Raw genomic sequence first — 25,874 nt, 5'->3', positions numbered from 1 at the left:
TGGGATAGTCGAGCAACTTCCAGGTATTATATGGAGTCGGGTTGGCCAGGAATTTCAAGTGTCCAAGATAAGCCTTTAGTTAATCAACAAGCTTGGTCTCATGAAGCAACTTGTGAAAACACAAGCCATAAGAAACTTGAAAGGATTCAAGTATGTGGTGGGAAAATTTCCAAAGATCACTGAGGCCAAGTTGAAAGAAGGCATCTTCATTGGTCTGCAGATAAAGGAGCTCCTGAAAGACCTCAATTTAAGCACACATCTTGATAACTTGGAGCAGGAGTCCTGGAACTCTTTTGGATGACTACGTGAAAATTTCTTGGTAAACATTAGATCTCCAGGTTTTCAAGGCAACACGAAAAGACTTATGAAATCCTAAGCTGCTATGGGACATAAGATGTCGCTCAAGGTTCATTTCTTCCATTCACATTTGGACGTTTTTGTGGAGAGCCTTGGAGCAGTGTCTGATAAACAAGAAGAGTGCTTCCATAGGGACATCAGCATGATGGAGCAATGATACCTGAGTTTCTGGAATGAAGGAACACTTGCAGTTTACTGCTGGATGTTATAGATGTTATAGAAGGTCCAAACTTCAGCACCTTTAGCTTGTGAAGAGCATCACAGAAGGTAAAAGCTCAACATTTTTAGCCTGTCCTTCTGGATAGTATCTTCTTTGTATACCTTCTATCTCGGGAAACTGAATTTCTGCATTAAAAACTTTAAACTTGTATAAATACTATCATGCTACCTTCACCCATGCATCATGTAGCTGCAGTTGAATTGAAAAAGTATGTATCCATAAAAAGAAAATGAGATGTGTGCTGAAACGGACTAGAGATTCGTAATCTGCATCAGAAATAGGCCTAGAAAAGTTAAATTGCATCTTTAATGAGAAAAAAAGTTTAATTTTGTTGACCAGTGTAATCAATAATAAAATATGTTAGGTAAAACATACAGTTCTGTGCACATACAAAAATAATGCCATTAAACTTATAAAAATGAAAAAAACTAAATCAATAATCTACCAACGAACAAACCTTTAATGTGGACTTATGCTATCAAAATCCACGTGAAATCTTAGGATTACTAAATACAAATACTCGAGAAGCTTTCAAATCTTATTTCTGCAAGACTGCTTTGACAGTCTTAAAACCGAGATAAATATAAAAACCAAACTCAAAAGTCCTGTGACTACAAAAGGAGCCAATTTTCATTTGCATGACATATTTGTTCAAACCTATCAAACATCATTTTGCATAGTCTGAATACCGAATTTCTCTACAACCAAAGTGTTTTGCCTGTTTTTGAAGTGATCTCTGAATGATTCTGGTCAGCCCAATTTTATTTCTTTCTTTTCACAGCTTGGTTCACAAATAACTGCTTAGTGACTTAGCTATACGAAATTTTTGATATCCAAACTTCAAAGAATTTCAGTTCTCTGTTATACAAACAAACTGGATATGCAGTTTGTAAATACTCAAGTATCCAAAAAAATCTTTGTAGAATTATGGATGTATCACCATGCAATAAATATTCAAAAATGGATATCTTTTCTAGAGCTCAGAGGTCTGTTCCTATGCCATCTTGCTAAGAAGAGAAAGGTGAAACAAAAAATCTATAAGATCAATTTTGAACAACATATGCTACAAAGAAATCTCTTCCTTTATACAAAACACAACTGCCCATGACTAACCACTTAGAAAGCATACCACAGTTACCTTCCCTATATGGTAACTGGAAACACAAGCCGTATGCCAAAATCCAGTAACTTCTTGTATATATCATGAAAATGGCAGGACATGCAATGCTGAAACAAGTGATCAAACTGGAATGAAGGTAAAGAGTTTGGAGGTATAACAACAAAACAGACTAATAAGAAACTAACAAGCCTAAAAAAGATGAGTCAAAATATAGAAAGAAGATTACCAACATAAAAACTAGGAATGGAAGGACAAAAATGATACAAACACAAAATCTAATGCTAAGCCTAATGAAATAAATATAATCAAGGAAGAGACAAAAGGGGTAAATCATACCAAATACAGGGTAAGAAAATAATATCTGTAAGGCAGATAGATGGTATATAAGATCTGATAAGTTATATCAAGCCATGATATAACAAGTGATCAAACTGGAATGAAGGTAAAGAGTTTGGAGGTATAACAACAAAACAGACTAATCAGAAACTAACAAGCCTAAAAAAGATGAGTTAAAATAGAGAAAGAAGATTACCAACATAAAAACTAGGAATGGAAGGACAAAAATGATACAAACATAAAATCTAATGCTAAGCCTAATGAAAGAAATATAATTAAGGAAGAGACAAAAGGGGTAAATCATACCAAATACAGGGTAAGAAAATAATATCCATAAAGCAGATAGATGGTATATAAGATCTGATAAGTTATATCAAGCCATGAATTTCAACTCCAATGAATGAATGACAAACATCTTATGAAAAAGTACACAAGCCAAGTATGAATATATTGTTATAACCTTCAAAAATTCACAAAAGATCCATTCATTCATTAAATTATTTACATTAAATTTGAATAAAGGCAATAATTGGTAGGCAGCTAATGACTAGGGAGGTATGTTACCAGTAATACCCGCCTGGGTACAGAGAGGGTTTTAGTGACAGCTTCATAGTGAACCTGCACTTCAGTGGATGTCAAGTAGCACTCCCTTGGTCTCACCCACACATGGACTTATGGTATTCTGTTCACAAACATACAATCTCTCCTTGTCATATATAACATTTGACACTTAATTCATAAACTCGTGCAGCTCATTCTTCATAACTATATTTTCCTGCAGTGACCATTATGCACTAGCCCTGCCTTATAGCAAAATGTCAAGGAGCAGCAGACAGAAGTACTAGAAAGGAATATTTAGGCAGGAGTATTAGGTAAAAACATTGATAGAAGCAGTAGGCAGGAACACTAGGCAGGAGCATTAGGTAGAAGTAGTCACTAGGAACATTATGTAGGAGCCTCTGCAAACAGTGTTAGTGGTGCCTTCTACCAGTGGCCTGTTAAGGGTGAGGCACTAAAGGCTAAGACGTGGCATTAGAGTTAACTAGGTATGTAGACTATAATGAGTTCCAGTTGGGAACAGGCATTAGAGATGTAGATAGACAAATATATAGATAGACATATATCATTGTTTAAAGAGCATGTGAGATATTTCCCATTCCCTTTGTGAGTACTGTGTCTGTGTGTGGTGGCTTGGAGGCTGGTCAAGATTCAACATACTGCTGGGAGTTCCTGGAGGGAACAGACTTCATATATACATGTAGATAGCAGATGGAACCATGGAAGCGGAAGTGAATCATAGGGTGGGGGAGGGGGCAAAAGTTCTGGGAGCGTTGAAGAATGTGTGGAAGTCAAGAACGTTATCTTGGAAAGCAAAAACGGGTATGTTTGAAGGAATAGTGGTTCCAACAATGTTATATGGTTGCAAGGCGTGGGCTATAGATAGAGTTGTGCGGAGGAGGGTAGATGTGCTGGAACTGAGATGTTTGAGGACAATATGTGGTGTGAGGTGGTTTGATCGAGTAAGTAATGAAAGGGTAAGAGAGATGTGTGGTAATAAAAAGAGTGTGGTTGAGAGAGGAGAAGAGGGCATTTTGAAATGGTTTGGTCACATGGAGAGAATGAGTGAGGAAAGATTGACAAAGAGGATATATGTGTCAGAGGTGGAGGGAACAAAGAAAAGTGGGAGACCAAATTGGAGGGGGAAAGATGGAGTGAAAAAGATTTTGAGCGATCGGGGCCTGAACATGCAGGAGGGTGAAAGGCGTGCAAGGGATAGAGTGAATTAGAACGATGTGGTATACCGGGGTCAATGTGCTGTCAATGGATTGAAGCAAAGCATGTGAAGTGTCTGGGGTAAACCATGGAAAGTTTTGTGGGGCCTGGATGTGGAAAGGGAGCTGTGGTTTTGGTGCATTATACATGACAGCCAGAGACTGGGTGTGAACGAATGTGGCCTTTGTTATCTTTTCCTTGCGCTACCTCGTGCACATGAGGGGGAGGGGGCTGTCATTTCATGTGTGGTGGGGTGGCGACGAGAATGAATAAGGGCAGACAGTACGAATTATGTACATGTGTATATATGTATATATGTATATGTCTGAGTGTGTATATATATATATATATATAAATATATATGCCGAAGTACCATTTGAGCGAGTAGACGTGGTCCCCTTCGTCCGCCCACTCACACACCAGCCACCCGCCCTCGCCTACTGCCAGGGACGCAGGTACCTCCAACCTGGTGATCCTGATGGCCAACGACACTCCTTGGCCGACACTACTCGCTCAAATGGTACTTCGGCATATACGAGTTCTACCGCTGGACGCCCCTCGAGACACCCTCGGTCAGGATTTTCCCGGCACCTTACTTCGATGTGGACCCCCAGCAGTCGCACCGCGGACGCGTCCTTATACACAACTTGACGGAGGCAGCCGGGGGCAACTACCGATGCGAGGTGTCTGGGGAAGCCCGTGTTCAAAACCTCCTCAGACAGTGCCCTCTTGATTGTCGTAGATTTGCCAGACGAGCAGCCAAGGATTATCGAAGATGGAGTTGGACCCTACAGGCTTCAGCAGCTGATCACCGTCAACTGTACGTCCCACGGCGCCAGGCCTGCCCCAAACCTCACCTTCTACATCAACGACGAGTCTGTTGACCCTACTTGGGACAGTCGGGAGCTGGTGTTTGTGAACGAGACGTCGGGGTTGGAGACGGCCGTGAAGAGCCTGCAGTTTCCCCTGCGGCTGACCATGGTGCAGCTGGACGGTCTGCAAGTGAAGTGTGTGGCGTCCATCCCCAAAATGTACTGGCTGAGCAGCGAGACGACCCTCTCTGTTGAGTTACCCCACAACTCTAGCCACCTGTTCGGCTCACAGGGGTCTGTGTCGTACAGCAGCAGTCAGAAGACAGCAACCCACACGCCTCTTCTTTCTACTCTAGTCTTTCTCGCCAGCCGTCTCCTGTGGTAGCTGGTTGCATTCTCTGAACTCCCTTCCTATGTTGTATTCATTCTTCCTAATTTTATCACTCATCCTTATAATCTCTCATAATCCTTTTTTTATTAGCAATAGTCTTTTTTTTTCGTTGCACTCCACTTTCTTGAGATTTAATTTTTTCTTATCTAGGTCTTTTCCTTTTTCTTATGTTTTACTAATTCTAATTTTGTCACTGATCCTTATAATCCCTTATAACCCTTTCTTTATCAGCGAAATGTATTTCAATTTCACTCTCCTTCCTCTGGATATATATATGTGTATATATATATATACATGGTTGTTTAATTTGTTTATGGATGGGGTTGTTAGGGAGGTAAATGCAAGAGTCCTGGAAAGAGGGGCAAGTATGAAGTCTGTTGGGGATGAGAGAGCTTGGGAAGTGAGTCAGTTGTTGTTCGCTGATGATACAGCGCTGGTGGCTGATTCATGTGAGAAACTGCAGAAGCTGGTGACTGAGTTTGGTAAAGTGTGTGGAAGAAGAAAGTTAAGAGTAAATGTGAATAAGAGCAAGGTTATTAGGTACAGTAGGGGTGAGGGTCAAGTCAATTGGGAGGTGAGTTTGAATGGAGAAAAACTGGAGGAAGTGAAGTGTTTTAGATATCTGGGAGTGGATCTGGCAGCGGATGGAACCATGGAAGCAGAAGTGGATCATAGGGTGGGGGAGGGGGCGAAAATTTTGGGAGCCTTGAAAAATGTGTGGAAGTCGAGAACATTATCTCGGAAAGCAAAAATGGGTATGTTTGAAGGAATAGTGGTTCCAACAATGTTGTATGGTTGCGAGGCGTGGGCTATGGATAGAGATGTGCGCAGGAGGATGGATGTGCTGGAAATGAGATGTTTGAGGACAATGTGTGGTGTGAGGTGGTTTGATCGAGTAAGTAACGTAAGGGTAAGAGAGATGTGTGGAAATAAATAGAGCGTGGTTGAGAGAGCAGAAGAGGGTGTTTTGAAATGGTTTGGGCACATGGAGAGAATGAGTGAGGAAAGATTGACCAAGAGGATATATGTGTCGGAGGTGGAGGGAACGAGGAGAAGAGGGAGACCAAATTGGAGGTGGAAAGATGGAGTGAAAAAGATTTTGTGTGATCGGGGCCTGAACATGCAGGAGGGTGAAAGGAGGGCAAGGAATAGAGTGAATTGGAGCGATGTGGTATACAGGGGTTGACGTGCTGTCAGTGGATTGAATCAAGGCATGTGAAGCGTCTGGGGTAAACCATGGAAAGCTGTGTAGGTATGTATATTTGCGTGTGTGGACGTATGTACATGTGTATGGGGGGGGGGGTTGGGCCATTTCTTTCTGTTTCCTTGCGCTACCTCGCAAACGCGGGAGACAGCGACAAAGTATAAAAAAAAAAAAAAAAAAAAAAAAAAAAAATATATATATATATATATATATATATATATATATATATATATATATATATATTATCCCTGGGGATAGGGGAGAAAGAATACTTCCCACGTATTCCCTGCGTGTCGTAGAAGGCGACTAAAAGGGGAGGGAGCGGGGGGCTGGAAATCCTCCCCTCTCATTTTTTTTTTGATTTTCCAAAAGAAGGAACAGAGAACGAGGCCAGGTGAGGATATTCCCTCAGAGGCCCAGTCCTCTGTTCTTAACGCTACCTTGCTAACGCGGGAAATGGCGAATAGTATGAAAGAAAGAAAGAAAAGATATATATATATATATATATGTATACGCTGAGATGTATAGGTAAGTATATGTGCGAGTGTGGACGTGTATGTTTATACATGTGTATGTGCATGGGTCGGCCCATTCTTTCGTCTGTTTCCTTGCGCTACCTTGCTAATGCAGGAGGCAGCAACAAAGTATAATAAATAAAATGAGTAAGATAGAAAGATTCTCTCATCATTCTTGTTTTACATACTCACCATTAATAAGCAGACTCATGGAGGGTAATCTCTGAACTGGTCGAATCAAAAGTTCTTGTAAACTCTGCCTACCACATTCAGGTTTGTTCTGGGCAATTTTGAGAAATGCATGAAACCTTGGTCGTTCTGTAAAAATTTTCTGCAACATCTCTTTCATGTTTTCAAAGAAATTGATGAAAGGTGGGTATGCTTTTTCTAAGTCGCTGGACTGTAATAAAGAATTGAAAAATTAGGTTCATGGTTGAATATGCTGGAATGGACATCTAATTTGTCTAATCCCAACTGATAAGATGGTTATCCATCAGAATGCTTTTCATAAGAAAGAGCTGCTACCAAAATTTGCTTACTCTCTTTGACTTGTGTCCATTTCATACATGCAAACTGCCTCATTCACCTTCATAACTCACCACCAGGAATTACTTGATATTCAAACACAATTAACTCAAACCAATACTCTCTCCTTATCATTCTTTTAAAGTTCATTCTTTTCACAAACCCATTGTATGCTAGTACCTTCATCCCACCAGAAAGTTCATACCAGACAGAGTTGTGCATTCATGATGCAAGCATGAAATATGGCAGAACTACACACCTCAACTGCATTATGTGCAGGGGAGCCAATGGATAAAAATGAAGATAAACTATTCACTAGTCTTATTCATAAATGGTTTTTACAGGTAATTGGCTTCCCTTTCCTCTTTAAACATTTTTGAAGCATGGAGGTACCAATTCTGCCACGTTCTTCAGAATCTGTGGGTCCAAATTAAGCCACTCTTCACAAATGGCCGCCTCAAGCTTGGGGACACTACTAGTATCCTTCTCTGAAAGTCAGCACTTAATGATGCTCCACAAGTTCTCTATCAGGTTAATATCTGGGCTGTTTCCAGGTCAATCATTTATGAAGTCGATTCCACAGTCAGTAAGCTACTGCTCCACAGATTTTGCCGTATGGCAAGGAATGCCATCTTGCATGAACATGTCCGCATGGCACTTCTGATTACAGAATAGTAACTAGCCCATCGGTAAATTGAGGTAGTTTTGCTGATTCACGGTTTGATGTCTGGCCAGTATGACAAGGTCAACAACTCCATAAAAAGAAAGGTAACTCCAAATCATGATAGAATCAGGGTGCTTAACACTACTGAGACAGAACTTGGGATTGAAAGGGTCACTCTTGGGGAGCCAATAAACATGCTAACTTGGTTCCCAGTCACAGAAAGCATGGCTTCGTCGCTCCATAGCAAGGGCTTCCACTTGGTCTGATCCCACTGAAGGTATGTCTTGGCAAACACAATCCTAGGGTGCCGCTGCATAAGGGTGAGAAAGGGCTTCTTTCATGCACGATGACAGCTGAAGTGCATGTCGTTGTGGATGCACCGATGAACAGTTCTTACTGACACTTCACCATGCAGTCTTGGGTTTTTTCTTTTCATTCCCATTCTGACAAATGTGGATTAGCTTCTAGTTGATGTTTCATGATGTTTAATGTGTGTGGTCAAGTCTTCTGATCCTTCATGGGTCTTCCCTGACTTCCCTCGCACACTGGTGTTGCCTTACCTCCTCTGCTGCGAAATCTTAAATGTCCATACCCGCAGTGATCAGACACTAGGACCATCCATTCTCGATATTTCCCTTAATGGCCTCGGTGCCTTGTACAGACAAATATCTGAGGCTATTTTTGCTCTTTTGTCAAGTACTTTTGCTTCCCCATTATGGCTAAAGAGCATGAAAACCTTCTGCAGTAGGGTAACAGAGGGGGACAAACTTGAGTAGACTATCATCATTTATCAACTTCCTATTATTGAAAAAAAGACAACTTGCAGTCGTTTCCCTGGGCATGCTCATAGCTCTGCCCCTTTTGTAGCTGCTTAATGCAAGATAACAAAAAAAAAACTTCAGCACTCTGGCTGCGAGGAATAGTGAGCTGGAATTGGTCATACGATTATGCATGGGTCCTCTCGTACATAATGCAATGTCGAGGTGTGTGTATATGGCAAATTCTAAAGAACAGTCTGAAGATTAGAAACACCAGATTTAACAACATTAACAGTTGTAGCCACTATGAGGATTTACTCAAAGAAGGTCACAGGTAAAATCACTTCAAGCAATTTCTCATTTATACTTCAAAACCACTAACCCCTTTAATCAATCCAGTAAATTACAATAAATGACCTCCAAACTAAATTTTCATCATTTCAGTGAAGCCTATTTTCTTCATATTGACTCATATTCAAAATAAAGTATCAAAACACAGGTTTTCAAGGAAGATGATTTTATCAAAAAATCTACTTTATTTCATACTTGTTTACCATTTCCCACTTCGGGTTGTACTCTCAAAAACTGATGACCAAGCCAAAAAAATGAAAATCATAACTTGCTTGCTTCTATTATTGCATTTTTTGGAACAGTCCTAGTTCTATCAGTACACACACCAAACTTATACCTCTGAAAGTTGAACATTCACATTTCTTCCTGACAAATATATTATCATTTTTTTTCTATTATACTTTGTTGCTGTCTCCCGCGTTAGCGAGGTAGCTCATGGAAGCAGACGAAAGAATGGCCCAATCCACCCACATACACATGTATATATATACACATCCACACACTCACATATACATACCTATACAATTCAACTTGCACATATATATACATACACAGACATAATCATATATTCATTTTTTTTTCATTTTGTTTTGTCGCTGTCTCCCGCGTTTGTGAGGTAGCGCAAGGAAACAGACGAAAGAAATGGCCCAATCCGCCCCCATACACATGTATATACATACACGTCCAGACACGCAAATATACATACCTATACATCTCAATGTACACATATATATACACACACACACATACATATATACCCATGCACACAAGTCACACTGTCTGCCTTTATTCATTCCCATCGCCACCTCGCCACACATGGAATACCATCCCCCTCCCCCCTCATGTGTGCGAGGTAGCGCTAGGAAAAGACAACAAAGGCCACATTCGTTCACACTCAGTCTCTAGCTGTCATGCAATAATGCCCGAAACCACAGCTCCCTTTCCACATCCAGGCCCCACACAACTTTCCATGGTTAGGTTTACCCCAGACGCTTCACATGCCCCGATTCAATCCACTGACAGCACGTCAACCCCGGTATACCACATCGATCCAATTCACTCTATTCCTTGCCCGCCTTTCACCCCCCTGCATGTTCAGGCCCTGATCACTCAAAATCTTTTTCACTCCATCTTTCCACCTCCAATTTGGTCTCCCACTTTTCCTCGTTCCCTCCACCTCTGACACATATATCCTCTTTGTCAATCTTTCCTCACTCATTCTCTCCATGTGACCAAACCATTTCAAAACACCCTCTTTTGCTCTGTCAACCACACTCTTTACTACCACATATCTCTCTTACCCTACTTACTCAATCAAACCACCTCATACCACATATTGTCCTCAAACATCTCATTTCCAAAACATCTACCCTCCTCCACACAACTCTTTTTAACATGAAAAAAATAATAATAACATTATCTCATATATTACATATGTATAGCCATCTTCTTCAAATATTTTGCATTAAGGGTCTAAGACTACCATCCATTCATCATCATTGGGACTACTATACTTCTACATGTACCCATCTTTGCTCAAACAGACACTGACCTCTCCTTCCATATACTCCTCAATGTTCTTAGGATTTTAGCACCCTCTCTCACCCTACAACTAACTTCAAACCCCATGGTACTGGGATAGAATTAACTGTATAAACATGATATATGGGGTAGTCTATGCATGACCATAAAATACCATGCAGATATTGATTCCTTTACCCAAAACTTACATATTTAAGTATAATTTCTCCAATGCTTGCATCATCTGTCCAATTATGGGCTAAATGGAGTAGTTCATTACGCATTCTTGTATGAACTTCGTGAATTGGAGGTAAATTACCAAAGATATAGCGTATCTCCTGAGCATCTAACATGGGACCTCCAGGCTGCAAGTTGTTCTCTAGTGGCACTTTTATAACCTGCAGCAAATGTAGAAGGATAAGAAAAAAATGCCTTTTATGAAATATTATCAACAGGATGCCATGTGAAGTCTACAATACATCAAGGTGTGAGAATGATGACTTATGGATCTAAAGAGCAGAATATTTAAATCTTCACAGTAAAATCACAATAACTCACTGTGCACTATATGTATATGAATTAGAATTTTCAGGCTTTGCACAAAATATATAATGTGTGTATGCAGTGTATAGTAGTGCACTGTTTACTGTGGAATTAAACTATTTCATTTATGTATATCAACCTTTCACTTTAATACATTTAACTTTATACCTATTTACTTATCAATCTATTCATCAAATTCATTTCATGCCAAATAGCTTTTCCTAACTTAGCAAGGTGTTCCCTGGGGATAGGGGAGAAAGAATACTTCCCACGTATTCCCTGCATGTCGTAGAAGGCGACTATAAGGGGAGGGAGCGGGGGGGCTGGAAATCCTCCCCTCTTGTTTTTTTTTAATTTTCCAAAAGAAGGAACAGAGAATTGAGAATTGTTACAGATGCTACCTTGATATACAGGGGAAATCTAATTAGGCATAGAGAAATGAAAGTCCTGTTCAAGTCCTGGCTCATTTTATAAAACTCTGCTCTTCTGGCCATTGGTTTGGCAGAAGATTATAATATTGGCATGTTAATTACTGATGAAATAATGAGACAACTATATCACAATTTACTATTTTTTAGTTTACCATCACAAGTCAGTACTCACCTTTTCTATTGCATCTAAGATGCTGACATAATTGCATTCAGTCTTAACTAACTCATGGAAAACACGCTGTCTTGCAGAAAGCTGCCGGAGATCAACAGGCGGAGGACTAATGGGAGTCTGGTCAGCACTGTGGGAAAGGTATTTCTTAAAAGAAGCAAATTGCAAAGCATACTATGTCATAATTTCATAGGCTAAAGCATGATTACAAAAAAGTATGCACTTAAAAATATTATAATTTCATGTAGAAGGCCAATAAAAATGATTTGTAACTACAAACAAAATCACTGTACATTTCTTCATATATTGTGTGTATGCATGAGGGATAGGGAAAGATTAAGGTGGTATCTGTAAGCAAAATGTTAAGAAGCTTATAAGGGAAAGCAAAGAAAGAGTATATGAAGATTTTGGAAGAAAGTTGAGTGAAACAAATATGAATACATCCCTACATTTACTGCACTTCATCTAAACTTTCTGTCACCTTTTTCATAGTCTTTATTGCATTCTTTCTGATCCATCATCATGCTTGCCAGCCCTTTTTAAAAATCTATTCTTCCTTGTGCCAAACCTCCACTTCTCCCTAATCTTCACCCCCACTAGAACTTTCTCAGCCATTCATCCAATGCCACTTACTCAATAAAACCCCCTCTGTTCTTCTCTTCCTTCATTTCTCATCCACATATATCTGTCGATCATCTTGTGGTTCAAAAGATATCAACCCATAAATTTCATTCTCATTTATATGAGGCATTCCCCATTTCCCAACTATCTCAACAATTTCATCACATTCCATTCTAACTTCGCATTCATAACAATTAGAAACACTTTTCTCTCCTTCTCACACCCACAGACACATTCAAACTTCTCCAGAAATGCTTCATTTCATCCTTAATTTGTTCATTCTTTATAATCATAAGTGCATCAACCCTTACCCATGCATACTTCACAATTCCAATCTTTCCTTTCACCCACACTATTCTTGATCTATTACATCCATACTTTGTAACACCCTCCTATATTTTTGGTAATAGCACACCCCTCTTTCTTGATAATTATCATTCATTACAGTCCATACCTCTGTAATCTGAGCACTCACTCTTATCCCCTTTGCCTTTGTACAATGGCACTATGCACGCATTCCGCCAATCCTCAGGCACCTCACCATGAGTCATACTTACATTAAATAACCTTACCAACCAGTCAACAATACAGTCACCCCCTTTTTTAATAAATTCCACTGCAATACCATCCAAACCTGCTGCCTTGCCGGCTTTCATCTTCCGCAAAGCTTTTACTACCTCTTCTCTGTTTACCAAATCATTTTCCCCAACCCTCTCACTTTGCACACCACCTCGACCAAGACACCCTATATCTGCCACTCTATCATCAAACACATTCAACAAACCTTCAAAATACTCACTCCATCTCCTCCTCACATCACCACTACTTGTTATCACCTCCCCATTAGCGCCCTTCACTGAAGTTCCCATTTGCTCCCTTATCTTACGCACTTTATTTACCTCCTTCCAGAACATCTTTTTATTCTCCCTAAAATTTAATGATACTCTCTCACCCCAACTCTCATTTGCCCTCTTTTTCACCTCTTGCACCTTTCTCTTGACCTCCTGTCTCTTTCTTTTATACCTCTCCCACTCAATTTCATTTTTCCCTGCAAAAATCGTCCAAATGCCTCTCTCTTCTCTTTCAATAATAATCTTACTTCTTCATCCCACCACTCACTACCTTTTCACTACAGAGGTATAAGTTTGTTGAGTATTCCTGGTAAATTATATGGGAGGGTATTGATTGAGAGGGTGAAGGCATGTACAGAGCATCAGATTGGGGAAGAGCAGTGTGGTTTCAGAAGTGGTAGAGGATGTGTGGATCAGGTGTTTGCTTTGAAGAATGTACGTGAGAAATACTTAGAAAAGCAAATGGATTTGTATGTACCATTTATGGATCTGGAGAAGGCATATGATAGAGTTGATAGAGATGCTCTGTGGAAGGTATTAAGAATATATGGTGTGGGTGACAAGTTGTTAGAAGCAGTGAAAAGTTTTTATCGAGGATGTAAGGCATGTGTACGTGTAGGAAGAGAGGAAAGTGATTGGTTCTCAGTGAATGTAGGTTTGCGGCAGGGGTGTGTGATGTCTCCATGGTTGTTTAATTTGTTTATGGATGGGGTTGTTAGGGAGGTGAATGCAAGAGTTTTGGAAAGAGGGGCAAGAATGAAGTCTGTTGTGGATGAGAGAGCTTGGGAAGTGAGTCAGTTGTTGTTCGCTGATGATACAGCACTGGTGGCTGATTCATGTGAGAAACTGCAGAAGCTGGTGACTGAGTTTGGTAAAGTGTGTGAAAGAAGAAGGTTAAGAGTAAATATGAATAAGAGCAAAGGTTATTAGGTACAGTAGGGTTGAGGGTCAAGTCAATTGGGAGGTAAGTTTGAATGGAGAAAAACTGGAGGAAGTAAAGTGTTTTAGATATCTGGGAGTGGACCTGGCAGCGGATAGAACCATGGAAGCGGAAGTGAATCATAGGGTGGAGGAGGGGGCGAAAATCCTGGGAGCCTTGAAGAATGTGTGGAAGTCGAGAACATTATCTCGGAAAGCAAAAATGGGTATGTTTGAAGGAATAGTGGTTCCAACAATGTTGTATGGTTGCGAGGCGTGGGCTATGGATAGAGTTGTGCGCAGGAGGGTGGATGTGCTGGAAATGAGATGTTTGAGGACAATGTGTGGTGTGAGGTGGTTTGATCGAGTAAGTAATGTAAGGGTAAGAGAGATGTGTGGAAATAAAAAGAGCGTGGTTGAGAGAGCAGAAGAGGGTGTTTTGAAATGGTTTAGGCACATGGAGAGAATGAGTGAGGAAAGATTGACCAAGAGGATATATCTGTCAGAGGTGGAGGGAATGAGGAGAAGTGGGAGACCAAATTGGAGGTGGAAAGATGGAGTGAAAAAGATTTTGAGTGATCGGGGCCTGAACATGCAAGAGGGTGAAAGGCGGGCACGGAATAGAGTGAATTGGATCGATGTGGTATACCGGGGTTGACGTGCTGTCAGTGGATTGAATCAGGGCATGTGAAGCGTCTGGGGTAAACCATGGAAAGCTGTGTGGGGCCTGGATGTGGAAGGGGAGCTGTGGTTTCGGGCATTATTGCATGACAGCTGGAGACTGAGTGTGAACGAATGAGGCCTTTGTTGTCTTTTTCCTAGCGCTAACCCTGCACACATGAGGGGGGAGGGGGATGGTTATTCCATGTGTGGCGAGGTGGCGATGGGAATGAATAAAGCAGACAGTGTGAATTGTGTGCATGGTATATATGTATGTGTCTGTGTGTGTATATATATATGTGTACATTGAGATGTATAGGTATGTATATTTGCGTGTGTGGACGTATGTATATACATGTGTATGGGGGCGGGTTGGGCCATTTCTTTCGTCTGTTTCCTTGCGCTACCTCGCAAACGCGGGAGACAGCGACAAAGAAAAAAAAAAAAAAAGAAAAGTAATATAAATTTGAGGATTGGGATAGTTTTCAATAAAAAAGATAACTGCACTTTTGAATAATCTAGCCTGAATGATGAGACATATTACAAGCACAGGCTGAATGTGATGTAATGTTGCTTGCAAGGCTCTCTTGAACTACTCATAAAAATGCCTTCATTGGAAGATTCAAACAGAGTATCGTTCATTCACAACACTACAAAAAGAATATGTGGTACGGGAAAATCTCCAAATATTAATCAGTGAATCAAATTTTAAGTGTTGTAATTCACTTTTTCAACTAAATCTTTATTTCACAATAATGAATCTTCCCATCTGTTTCCCGTATGTGGAAACTCTGCATATGATGACTCTTAAGAGGGGTTGATGCTTTGATGGGAATGAGGGGTTTTCTAAAATTCAAGTCGAACTGCTTTGAAATGATAGGACTGCCTAACATACATCATTTCAACTCTGTTGACTGCAGAATATAGAACAGCAATACCTTGCAGGTGGAGCAGAGGGGAGGGTAGAGGCAGAGTCATCTTGAGCTAAATGTTGTACTGTCTCACGTAGCCGTTTACGTCGACGACTCCTTGAACCAGGTGTGCTTGGTGATGAAAACATATGACGGGGACTCACCAAGTTACTAATGATTCTGGAGGTAGGAAAAAAGTTCATGAACTCAATGAAAAAGGTAAGCTTTACTCAGAGAGCATATATACTACAATTATGATAAATTTCTATTTAGGAAAGCTGTATAAGATAAAATAAGGTAAAGAATGAAAGAACATATAGAATATTTTACCATTTCTTCAAAAAGATGTAGCTTTTCATTTGGGCACGCCTCCATCTGAATAGATGTCCAAAACCATTCAGCTTTGACAACATGTGCTCGTGCTGGACAATCAGGAGGCTTCTCTGTGACAGTCTGATCTTCTAACACCTACAAAAGATTTGCAAGTAAAGTATGCTGTTCATAAACAAAATGAATTGGGGAAAAAAAATTACATTTCACTGCAATCAAGAATTACAGTAAGAAAGTTATGCATACTCAAAACACTATGATACATGGTAACTGTATGAAATTACTAGTAAAAACAAAAATACCACTTATGAAATGAACATGCATCTATCTATCATTTCGATCTCAAGTCCCGTTTACAAGGGTAAAAAAAGCAAAGTTTTGCAGAACCAGTCCCCCTAACTCCAATTCCAGAGGGTAGTAAAGTGCAGGCTTACCAAATTCTCTGCAGCAAAGACACAGAGTGATTTAAGGATCTACATGACAGTGAATGACTGTCATACCACTTACACCTGAAAAATTCCAGGGTGGGATCAAATCCAAATCATGACATAAATGATTAAGATTCTTGATAATGTAAAATACATCAGCTTTTACTCAATTGAAGTCATCATGACATGGCTGTTGGAACCCACCTCCCTCAAAATTCTTGGAACACAAATGTCAATGGGATGGTGGTCATCAGTTAAAGAAAAGTTTCCAATGGAGTGTGTAAAGTGAGATGGAGAACAAAAACCCTTGTAAAATGCCATGTGGGCACATATCATCACTATATGGTATAATGAGATTTTATAAATTTCAAATGCGCAATCCCACATATATAATGTTATGTTACACAAGCTGAGAGAGAGAGAGAGAGAGAGAGAGAGAGAGAGAGAGAGAGAGAGAGAGAGAAGTATTTCTGCATGTAATCACTAAAGCAAGTAAAGCATTGTACATTGTTAACTCAGATCATTAATTCATAATAATGGGTATATAAATAGCTGTGTGTGGTTAAGCTGTTAACCTATTTTACACAATAGATTTTGCCTATACACATGGGCTAAATCATTCAGTTCCGCAACAAACATGACCCCATGTAAACTGATAATGTAAAAAAAAGGTCTAATGGGACAACTCTTGATTGTACTAAGTGTTCATTCTTGTTTTAATCAAACCCATGAAAAACTGACGACAATCTGTATGCAGCACATTAGAAGCGGCCTAATCAGTAATTTTCCATAACAGAAAAGTAGTGGTGATGTGAGAAGGAGATGGAGTGAGTATTTTGAAGGTTTGTTGAATGTGTTTGATGATAGAGTGGCAGATATAGGGTGTCTTGGTCGAGGTGGTGTGCAAAGTGAGAGGGTTAGGGAAAATGATTTGGTAAACAGAGAAGAGGTAGTAAAAGCTTTGCGGAAGATGAAAGCCGGCAAGGCAGCAGGTTTGGATGGTATTGCAGTGGAATTTATTAAAAAAGGGGGTGACTGTATTGTTGACTGGTTGGTAAGGTTATTTAATGTATGTATGACTCACGGTGAGGTGCCTGAGGATTGGCGGAATGCGTGCATAGTGCCATTGTACAAAGGCAAAGGTGATACGAGTGAGTGCTCAAATTACAGAGGTATAAGTTTGTTGAGTATTCCTGGTAAATAATATGGGAGGGTATTGATTGAGAGGGTGAAAGCATGTACAGAGCATCAGATTGGGGAAGAGCAGTGTGGTTTCAGAAGTGGTAGAGGATGTGTGGATCAGGTGTTTGCTTTGAAGAATGTATGTGAGAAATACTTAGAAAAGCAAATGGATTTGTATGTAGCATTTATGGATCTGGAGAAGGCATATGATAGAGTTGATAGAGATGCTCTGTGGAAGGTATTAAGAATATATGGTGTGGGAGGCAAGTTGTTAGAAGCAATGAAAAGTTTTTATCGAGGATGTAAGGCATGTGTACGTGTAGGAAGAGAGGAAAGTGATTGGTTCTCAGTGAATGTAGGTTTGCGGCAGGGGTGTGTGATGTCTCCATGGTTGTTTAATTTGTTTATGGATGGGGTTGTTAGGGAGGTGAATGCAAGAGTTTTGGAAAGAGGGGCAAGTATGAAGTCTGTTGGGGATGAGAGAGCTTGGGAAGTGAGTCAGTTGTTGTTCGCTGATGATACAGCGCTGGTGGCTGATTCATGTGAGAAACTGCAGAAGCTGGTGACTGAGTTTGGTAAAGTGTGTGAAAGAAGAAAGTTAAGAGTAAATGTGAATAAGAGCAAGGTTATTAGGTACAGTAGGGTTGAGGGTCAAGTCAATTGGGAGGTGAGTTTGAATGGAGAAAAACTGGAGGAAGTGAAGTGTTTTAGATATCTGGGAGTGGATCTGGCAGCGGATGGAACCATGGAAGCGGAAGTGGATCATAGGGTGGAGGAGGGGGCGAAAATTCTGGGAGCCTTGAAGAATGTGTGGAAGTCGAGAACATTATCTCGGAAAGCAAAAATGAGTATGTTTGAAGGAATAGTGGTTCCAACAATGTTGTATGGTTGCGAGGCGTGGGCTATGGATAGAGTTGTGCGCAGGAGGATGGATGTGCTGGAAATGAGATGTTTGAGGACAATGTGTGGTGTGAGGTGGTTTGATCGAGTAAGTAACGTAAGGGTAAGAGAGATGTGTGGAAATAAAAAGAGCGTGGTTGAGAGAGCAGAAGAGGGTGTTTTGAAATGGTTTGGGCACATGGAGAGAATGAGTGAGGAAAGATTGACCAAGAGGATATATGTGTCGGAGGTGGAGGGAACGAGGAGAAGAGGGAGACCAAATTGGAGGTGGAAAGATGGAGTGAAAAAGATTTTGTGTGATCGGGGCCTGAACATGCAGGAGGGTGAAAGGAGGGCAAGGAATAGAGTGAATTGGAGCGATGTGGTATACCGGGGTTGACGTGCTGTCAGTGGATTAAATCGGGGCATGCGAAGCGTCTGGGGTAAACCATGGAAAGCTGTGTAGGTATGTATATTTTGCGTGTGTGGACGTATGTATATACATGTGTATGGGGGTGGGTTGGGCCATTTCTTTCGTCTGTTTCCTTGCGCTACCTCGCAAACGCGGGAGACAGCGACAAAGAAAAAAAAAAAAAAAAGAAAAGTAATATAAATTTGAGGATTGGGATAGTTTTCAATAAAAAAGATAACTGCACTTTTGAATAATCTAGCCTGAATGATGAGACATATTACAAGCACAGGCTGAATGTGATGTAATGGTTGCTTGCAAGGCTCTCTTGAACTACTCATAAAAATGCCTTCATTGGAAGATTCAAACAGAGTATCTGTTCATTCACAACACTACAAAAAGAATATGTGGTACGGAAAATCTCCAAATATTAATCAGTGAATCAAATTTTAAGTGTTGTAATTCACTTTTTCAACTAAATCTTTATTTCACAATAATGAATCTTCCCATCTGTTTCCCGTATGTGGAAACTCTGCATATGATGACTCTTAAGAGGGGTTGATGCTTTGATGGGAATGAGGGGTTTTCTAAATTCAAGTCGAACTGCTTTGAAATGATAGGACTGCCTAACATACATCATTTCAACTCTGTTGACTGCAGAATATAGAACAGCAATACCTTGCAGGTGGAGCAGAGGGGAGGGTAGAGGCAGAGTCATCTTGAGCTAAATGTTGTACTGTCTCACGTAGCCGTTTACGTCGACGACTCCTTGAACCAGGTGTGCTTGGTGATGAAAACATATGACGGGGACTCACCAAGTTACTAAGATTCTGGAGGTAGGAAAAAAGTTCATGAACTCAATGAAAAAGGGGAGCTTTACTCAGAGAGCATATATACTACAAATATGATAAATTTCTATTTAGGAAAGCTGTATAAGATAAAATAAGGTAAAGAATGAAAGAACATATAGAATATTTTACCATTTCTTCAAAAAGATGTAGCTTTTCATTTGGGCACGCCTCCATCTGAATAGATGTCCAAAACCATTCAGCTTTGACAACATGTGCTCGTGCTGGACAATCAGGAGGCTTCTCTGTGACAGTCTGATCTTCTAACACCTACAAAAGATTTGCAAGTAAAGTATGCTGTTCATAAACAAAATGAATTGGGGAAAAAAAATTACATTTCACTGCAATCAAGAATTACAGTAAGAAAGTTATGCATACTCAAAACACTATGATACATGGTAACTGTATGAAATTACTAGTAAAAACAAAAATACCACTTATGAAATGAACATGCATCTATCTATCATTTCGATCTCAAGTCCCGTTTACAAGGGTAAAAAAAGCAAAGTTTTGCAGAACCAGTCCCCCGTAACTCCAATTCCAGAGGGTAGTAAAGTGCAGGCTTACCAAATTCTCTGGCAGCAAAGACACAGAGTGATTTAAGGATCTACATGGACAGTGAATGACTGTCATACCACTTACACCTGAAAAATTCCAGGGTGGGATCAAATCCAAATCATGACATAAATGATTAAGATTCTTGATAATGTAAAATACATCAGCTTTTACTCAATTGAAGTCATCATGTCATGGCTGTTGGAACCCACCTCCCTCAAAATTCTTGGAACACAAATGTCAATGGGATGGTGGTCATCAGTTAAAGAAAAGTTTCCAATGGAGTGTGTAAAGTGAGATGGAGAACAAAAACCCTTGTAAAATGCCCATGGGACACCACCCTGGAAAGGCATGATTTCATATTTCAAAATCATGAAAAGCCTTGACAACAGACAAACATGAAAGAGGATGGTTTGAGAAGAACTATCTTAGAGAGAGAGAGAGAGAGAGAGAGAGAGAGAGAGAGAGAGAGAGAGAGAGAGAGAGAGAGAGAGAGAGAAAGAGAGAAGAGAGAGAGAGAGAGAGAGAGAGAGAGAGAGAGAGAGAGAGAGAGAGAGAGAGAGAGAGAGAGAGAGAGAGAGAGAGTCATCTTTTTGCACACTAGAGCCCATCTGCCCCACTGCTATACTAGGTCAATCCCTGACATGTTTGAGGAAAGCAAAAGACTTCTATTGCTGATCTCCTTCCAGGAAAGAGTCCCTAAGAAAGGCTAAGGTGTAGGTGCTAATGTTCCCAAAATCAAGGACAATGATATACAGGCCATGTTGGGCTAACAAAACAATTCTCTCAGTTCAAGAGAATCTCCCATAATTTGCTGCCTTACTATCCAGGGATTTGCTCATACTGTACTGCTCTCATATCTGGGGTGGTTCTAGCTTTGCATCATCACTTGGTAGATTTGAGTCGAAAGCAGTCAGACATAAACTCTCCCAGGATAACTTCAAAATTTGACCTGCTTACCCTATGCCATAATGTTGATTCACTTTCTTTTCACACATTAATTTGGTTCTTGCTTCCAAGAGCTGGCCACTTGTGTGTCCGGTGGGTCATGGTGTCCGGTGTGTCAGGTGGGTCATGCAATACCCAGCGAGCTGCTTAGTTACTTGATTACTATGGTGACATTAGAAACTCAAGGGTGGGCCATTTTGATAACCGTTTCTTTTTGTACGTCTCAAAGCTTTGGAACTCTCTACCCTCTCATGTTTTTCTCAGTAACTATGACCTAACCCATTTCAAGACAGATTTTTCTTCTGCCAAAATTTGTAAATGCTTTCCCTTGTCTCTTCTTAATCCCTTTCATTAACATTCTTATATTTCAATTACGGCTCAGCCTTGATACTGATTTTTTATTGTGACTGGAGTCTCCAACATATAAAAAAGTAAAAAAGCACAGACCTGATCCATGTCCCTCTATTCACCCATTTCTAAAATACCTCTCATCATACAGCACGGCAACTCACGCAAAATTACAATAATACTTCATCAATCCTTTATATTTCCACAAATTTTTCTGTCTACCTTGCTTTCTCATATCTTGCTCGCTTGAAATTTTCTATCAAGTTTGTCCAACAGGATATACACCATACATGAGAGATACACTATGTTCAACATGACTATAATCAATAAAGCCTCACATTTCCTGACAGAGGAAAATCGATTCATAGGTTTCTGAATGTCACAACAACAAAAATAAAACCCTAAACCAAAATTATGCTTGTCATAAAATTAGCTGGTAAAACAGCAAGACCTCCACCTCTTATATCCATACTGTAAAGTCATAGTACTGATACTGTTGTAGATATTTTCACAGACAACACTTAAACACTGGAGCACACAACTGGAGAAATATAATGCTATCAAAAGGAAGAGTTTTCTCTTTATAAATTTACTCTTCTAGCAATATTAACCTTAGCTTTGCTTACATATACAAAAATATTATACAATGCATTCAAGCATAATAGTCAATCTAGTTCTGAAAATCTGGAAAACTATACTTTCCAATTAAATGAATTACCACAAAACCTGAGAATGGATAGACTTTCAACCACTACTACCGCAACCCAATTTTCTTTTCATTTTTCCTTCCTTTCCATTATCTTACTTCCTTGTTTTAAAATTTATGGTAAAACCAATTATTGTCAAATTTGTTTTCTTATAATAATTCTAGCTATACAAAGTTTTTATCTGATCAATTTCTAGATCAATCCTTTAGGTAAAAAAGTCATAAATTTAAGAAGTTCCAAAACCAAGGTCTGAGGACATTTAACCCAATAACTGTCACACACATATATACATGACTACTTTGAAAATAAAAACTGAGAATGTACTTCAACTTATACATACCACATGAGTTGCCTGCTGGTCATCAAGAGTGGTGAGTATTCCCCCATTCTGTTCAACCAGATCCTCCATTTGCCCCTGTTCCTCAGCTGGGAAGCCCACTAAGACAATACGAAGATTCTGGAACACCTTTAATTTGTACTTGGCCTGAGGAGATACAAAATAGAAAAGATGAAATATAAGATGTAGTTATCTAAATACCTTCCCTTTTCATCTTTCTTTTCTTTTAAACTATTCGCCATTTCCCGCGTTAGCGAGGTAGTGTTAAGAACAGAGGACTTGGCCTTTTTTGGAATATCCTCACCTGGCCCCCTCTGTTCCTTCTTTTGGAAAATTAAAAAAAAACGAGGGGGGAGGATTTCCAGCCCCCCGCTCCCTCCCCTTTTAGTCACCTTCTACGACACGCAGGGAATACGTGGGAAGTATTCTTAATCCCACCCCAGGGATATAAAATATATAAAATACTGCTGAAAATTTTTTTTTTTCTGTACACAATATATTCTCCAATCCTAGTGATGAAGTGTACAGATCCACATCCTATGCTATCATGTACAAAGCACTAAAAACAGTCTATCAACTAAAGCATTCACAGACAAATCCATGGTGTACTTTTATAAGCTTCATAAATCCTGGTACACCTCACTGCCAGCATGTCACCCCAACGCAATACATCAATCCCATTCATTCTAACCTATGCATGCCTCTCAAACTACTGAATGGTCACACCCTAATATCCTAAAGCCTCTTTCCCTCTAGCCTTTCAGTTCCTTCTTGATCTTCCCCCCCCATCCCCATTTCTAACATAGATCTTCTCAGTCAATTTTTTTATCACTCATTCCTTCCATAAGTCCAAACTACTTCTGTGCACTCTGGCCAACTTCCTCAACCAGACTGCACTTACAACCACACCTCTATTTTATACTATGATTCCTTACATAATCAACCCTCATCACACCAAAATTTGCCCTCAAACATTTAATTTCCAACAAATCATCCTCTTCTGTTCTTTTGTATTCAAGGCCTATTCTGAAAACTTATGGGTTGTGATTAGGTCACTCATCGCTCTTCTCTCTTGCAAGGTGGGCAAATACAAAGCCTCTAGCCTATCCGTGTAACTTGTTCCTCCATATTCTGGTACCATTTTTGCTGCTCTCCTTTGCATTTTCTCTACATGCTATTTCTGCTTCTTTAGGTGCAGTGACCAACTTTAATAGCATATTCTAGTTTTAGCCTAATGTACATCACAAGCAGCTTGTTCAATATTTCATTATCCAATAACTTGAATGCTATTCTAATAATGACTAGCAGGTGACTTTCTTAACTATCCTCTAAAGGCAGGGATTCTGGCTAAGGTCAATGTTGAATCTCAAGCCTTTCTCACACACAGATTCCTGCTAGATAATAATCATACTGAAGACATTTTTTACTGTGACTCATCCTCATTACTTTACATTCACTCATGTTGAACCTAATCAACCATGTATCAGACCAACTTTGGATTTTGTTTAGATACTCTTAAAAGGTGATGCAACCCTCCATGTTTTTCACTTCCCTCATGATCTTTTCATCTGCAAACATATTCAGATACACATTCATATCTGTCAAATCATTCACATATATCACAAAGAGTAATGGTTCCAGTGAAGAAACGTATGGCACTGTTAGTGATCCCATTTTGAAAAAGGGTGTGTGTAAGTTGGGGGATGGGATAAGAATATTGGACATATTCCATGAGTCTCTATGCTATGTTGTTTAATCCCAAGCACCAGCCAAGCTCATCTTGACCAAGACCCTAAGTATCCCAATTCCTGCCAAATATGATTAATAAGTAACTCTTTTAATACTTAACTACATAGCAGATTATTATAAACAATGCACTGAAAAGCAAGAGAACAACACATCTTATCTTCTTTATATTTACATCAAAATAAGAAAACTTTGCATAATCAAAAATAGAAATATATTTTCTTAATGTAAGGGGTATGGAAGAGTGGTGATTGAAAGGAGAGTAACATCAACAGAGCATCAGATTGAAGAACAATGTGGTTTCAAAAGTGGCATAGGATGAGTGGATCAGGTGTTTGCTTTGATGAATTGTGTGTGAAAAATACTTGGGTTCACAGGATATGTATGTAGCATTTATGCATTTATGGATCTGGAGAAAGGATATGACGTGGAAGATAGAGATGCTTTGAGGAAGATACTATTACTATATGGTTTGGGAGGGAAGCTATTAGAAGCATTAAGTTTTTAAAAGAGTAAGGTATGTATGCCAATAAGAAGAAAGGATGGAGAGTAGTTTACGGCAACATGTGTGATATCAACATGGCTGTTTAATCTATTTGTGGTTGGAGTGGTGAAAGATGTGAATACAAGGGCCTTGGAGAGCAGCAGGTATGCAGCCTGCTAGGGGTGGGGGGGTTAGTTAGTGGCTGGTTGCTGATAATATGACACCAATGGCAGATTCAAGTGGGAAACTGCAGAAGTCTGGATTCAGAAGTGTGTGTGAAAGGAAAAAATGAGAGTAAATATGAATAAAAGCAAGCTTATTATAAGTTTAACAGTGAAAAGAGACAGGTTAATTGGAGCGAGAGTTTGAAGAGAACGTGGAGTGTTTTAAATACCTGGGAACGGATATCATAGCAAATGGAATCATGGGAGGTGAAGTGAGCCATAGGGTGGGTAAAGGGACAAAGGTCTTGGGTGCACTGACAAATGTGTCCAAAGAGAGGTGAATGTCTTTAAGAGCAAAGATGAGCATGCTTAATGATATGGTATAGGAGTCCTACCAGAGATGTATGGATGCAAAATGTGGTCCTACAACAAAAAAGTAAAGGATGGGGTGAATGTGCTGGAAATTAAATGATTGAGAACAATATGTGATGTGAGGAGGGATAATAGGGTGGGAGAGAGGTACAGTAGTAAGAATATGTATGAAAAAGCTGAAGAGGATGTGCTGAAATGGTCTATACTACATATGGATAGGATAAGTGAGGAATAAATTACTAAAAAGATATATATATATATATATATGTCAGAAGTGGTAGGGAGAAGCACAATGGGGAAACCCAAGTTGGAGATGAGAAGATGGAGTGAAAAATACTTTAAAGAATCAAGGCCTGAACAGGAGGGTGTGAAGTGAATTGAAGCAATGGGCTGTCAATGGGCTGAACCAGGGTATATGAGGCAGCCAGGGAGAAAACCTTTGATTGGTGTGTGGGGACTGATTGTAGATAGAGGTTTCTAGTCTTG

At 39.8% G+C, this 25,874-nt stretch overlaps 1 protein-coding gene and 1 pseudogene across 1 annotated transcript in view; one reads left to right on the top strand and one right to left on the bottom strand.

The window, feature by feature from the left end:
* The window catches only part of LOC139752259 (protein ECT2-like), a 73,603-nt gene that overhangs the window by 30,465 nt on the left and 17,264 nt on the right, over positions 1-25,874 (bottom strand). Inside the window, exons 6-13 of the mRNA XM_071668291.1 lie at positions 22,626-22,769; positions 19,860-19,997; positions 19,526-19,709; positions 16,416-16,423; positions 15,982-16,119; positions 11,694-11,837; positions 10,757-10,945; positions 6,921-7,128 (exon numbers count right to left, since the gene is read on the bottom strand). Coding sequence (XP_071524392.1) covers positions 6,921-7,128; positions 10,757-10,945; positions 11,694-11,837; positions 15,982-16,119; positions 16,416-16,423; positions 19,526-19,709; positions 19,860-19,997; positions 22,626-22,769 — 1,153 coding nt within the window. The remainder of the gene's footprint in view (positions 1-6,920; positions 7,129-10,756; positions 10,946-11,693; positions 11,838-15,981; positions 16,120-16,415; positions 16,424-19,525; positions 19,710-19,859; positions 19,998-22,625; positions 22,770-25,874) is intronic.
* LOC139751770 (uncharacterized) lies at positions 4,301-6,300 on the top strand (annotated as a pseudogene).

This window comes from Panulirus ornatus, chromosome 12 (genome assembly GCF_036320965.1).
Source record: "Panulirus ornatus isolate Po-2019 chromosome 12, ASM3632096v1, whole genome shotgun sequence".
Classification (NCBI taxonomy): Eukaryota; Metazoa; Arthropoda; class Malacostraca; order Decapoda; family Palinuridae; genus Panulirus; species Panulirus ornatus.
This window is presented reverse-complemented; position numbering and strand designations above follow the sequence as displayed.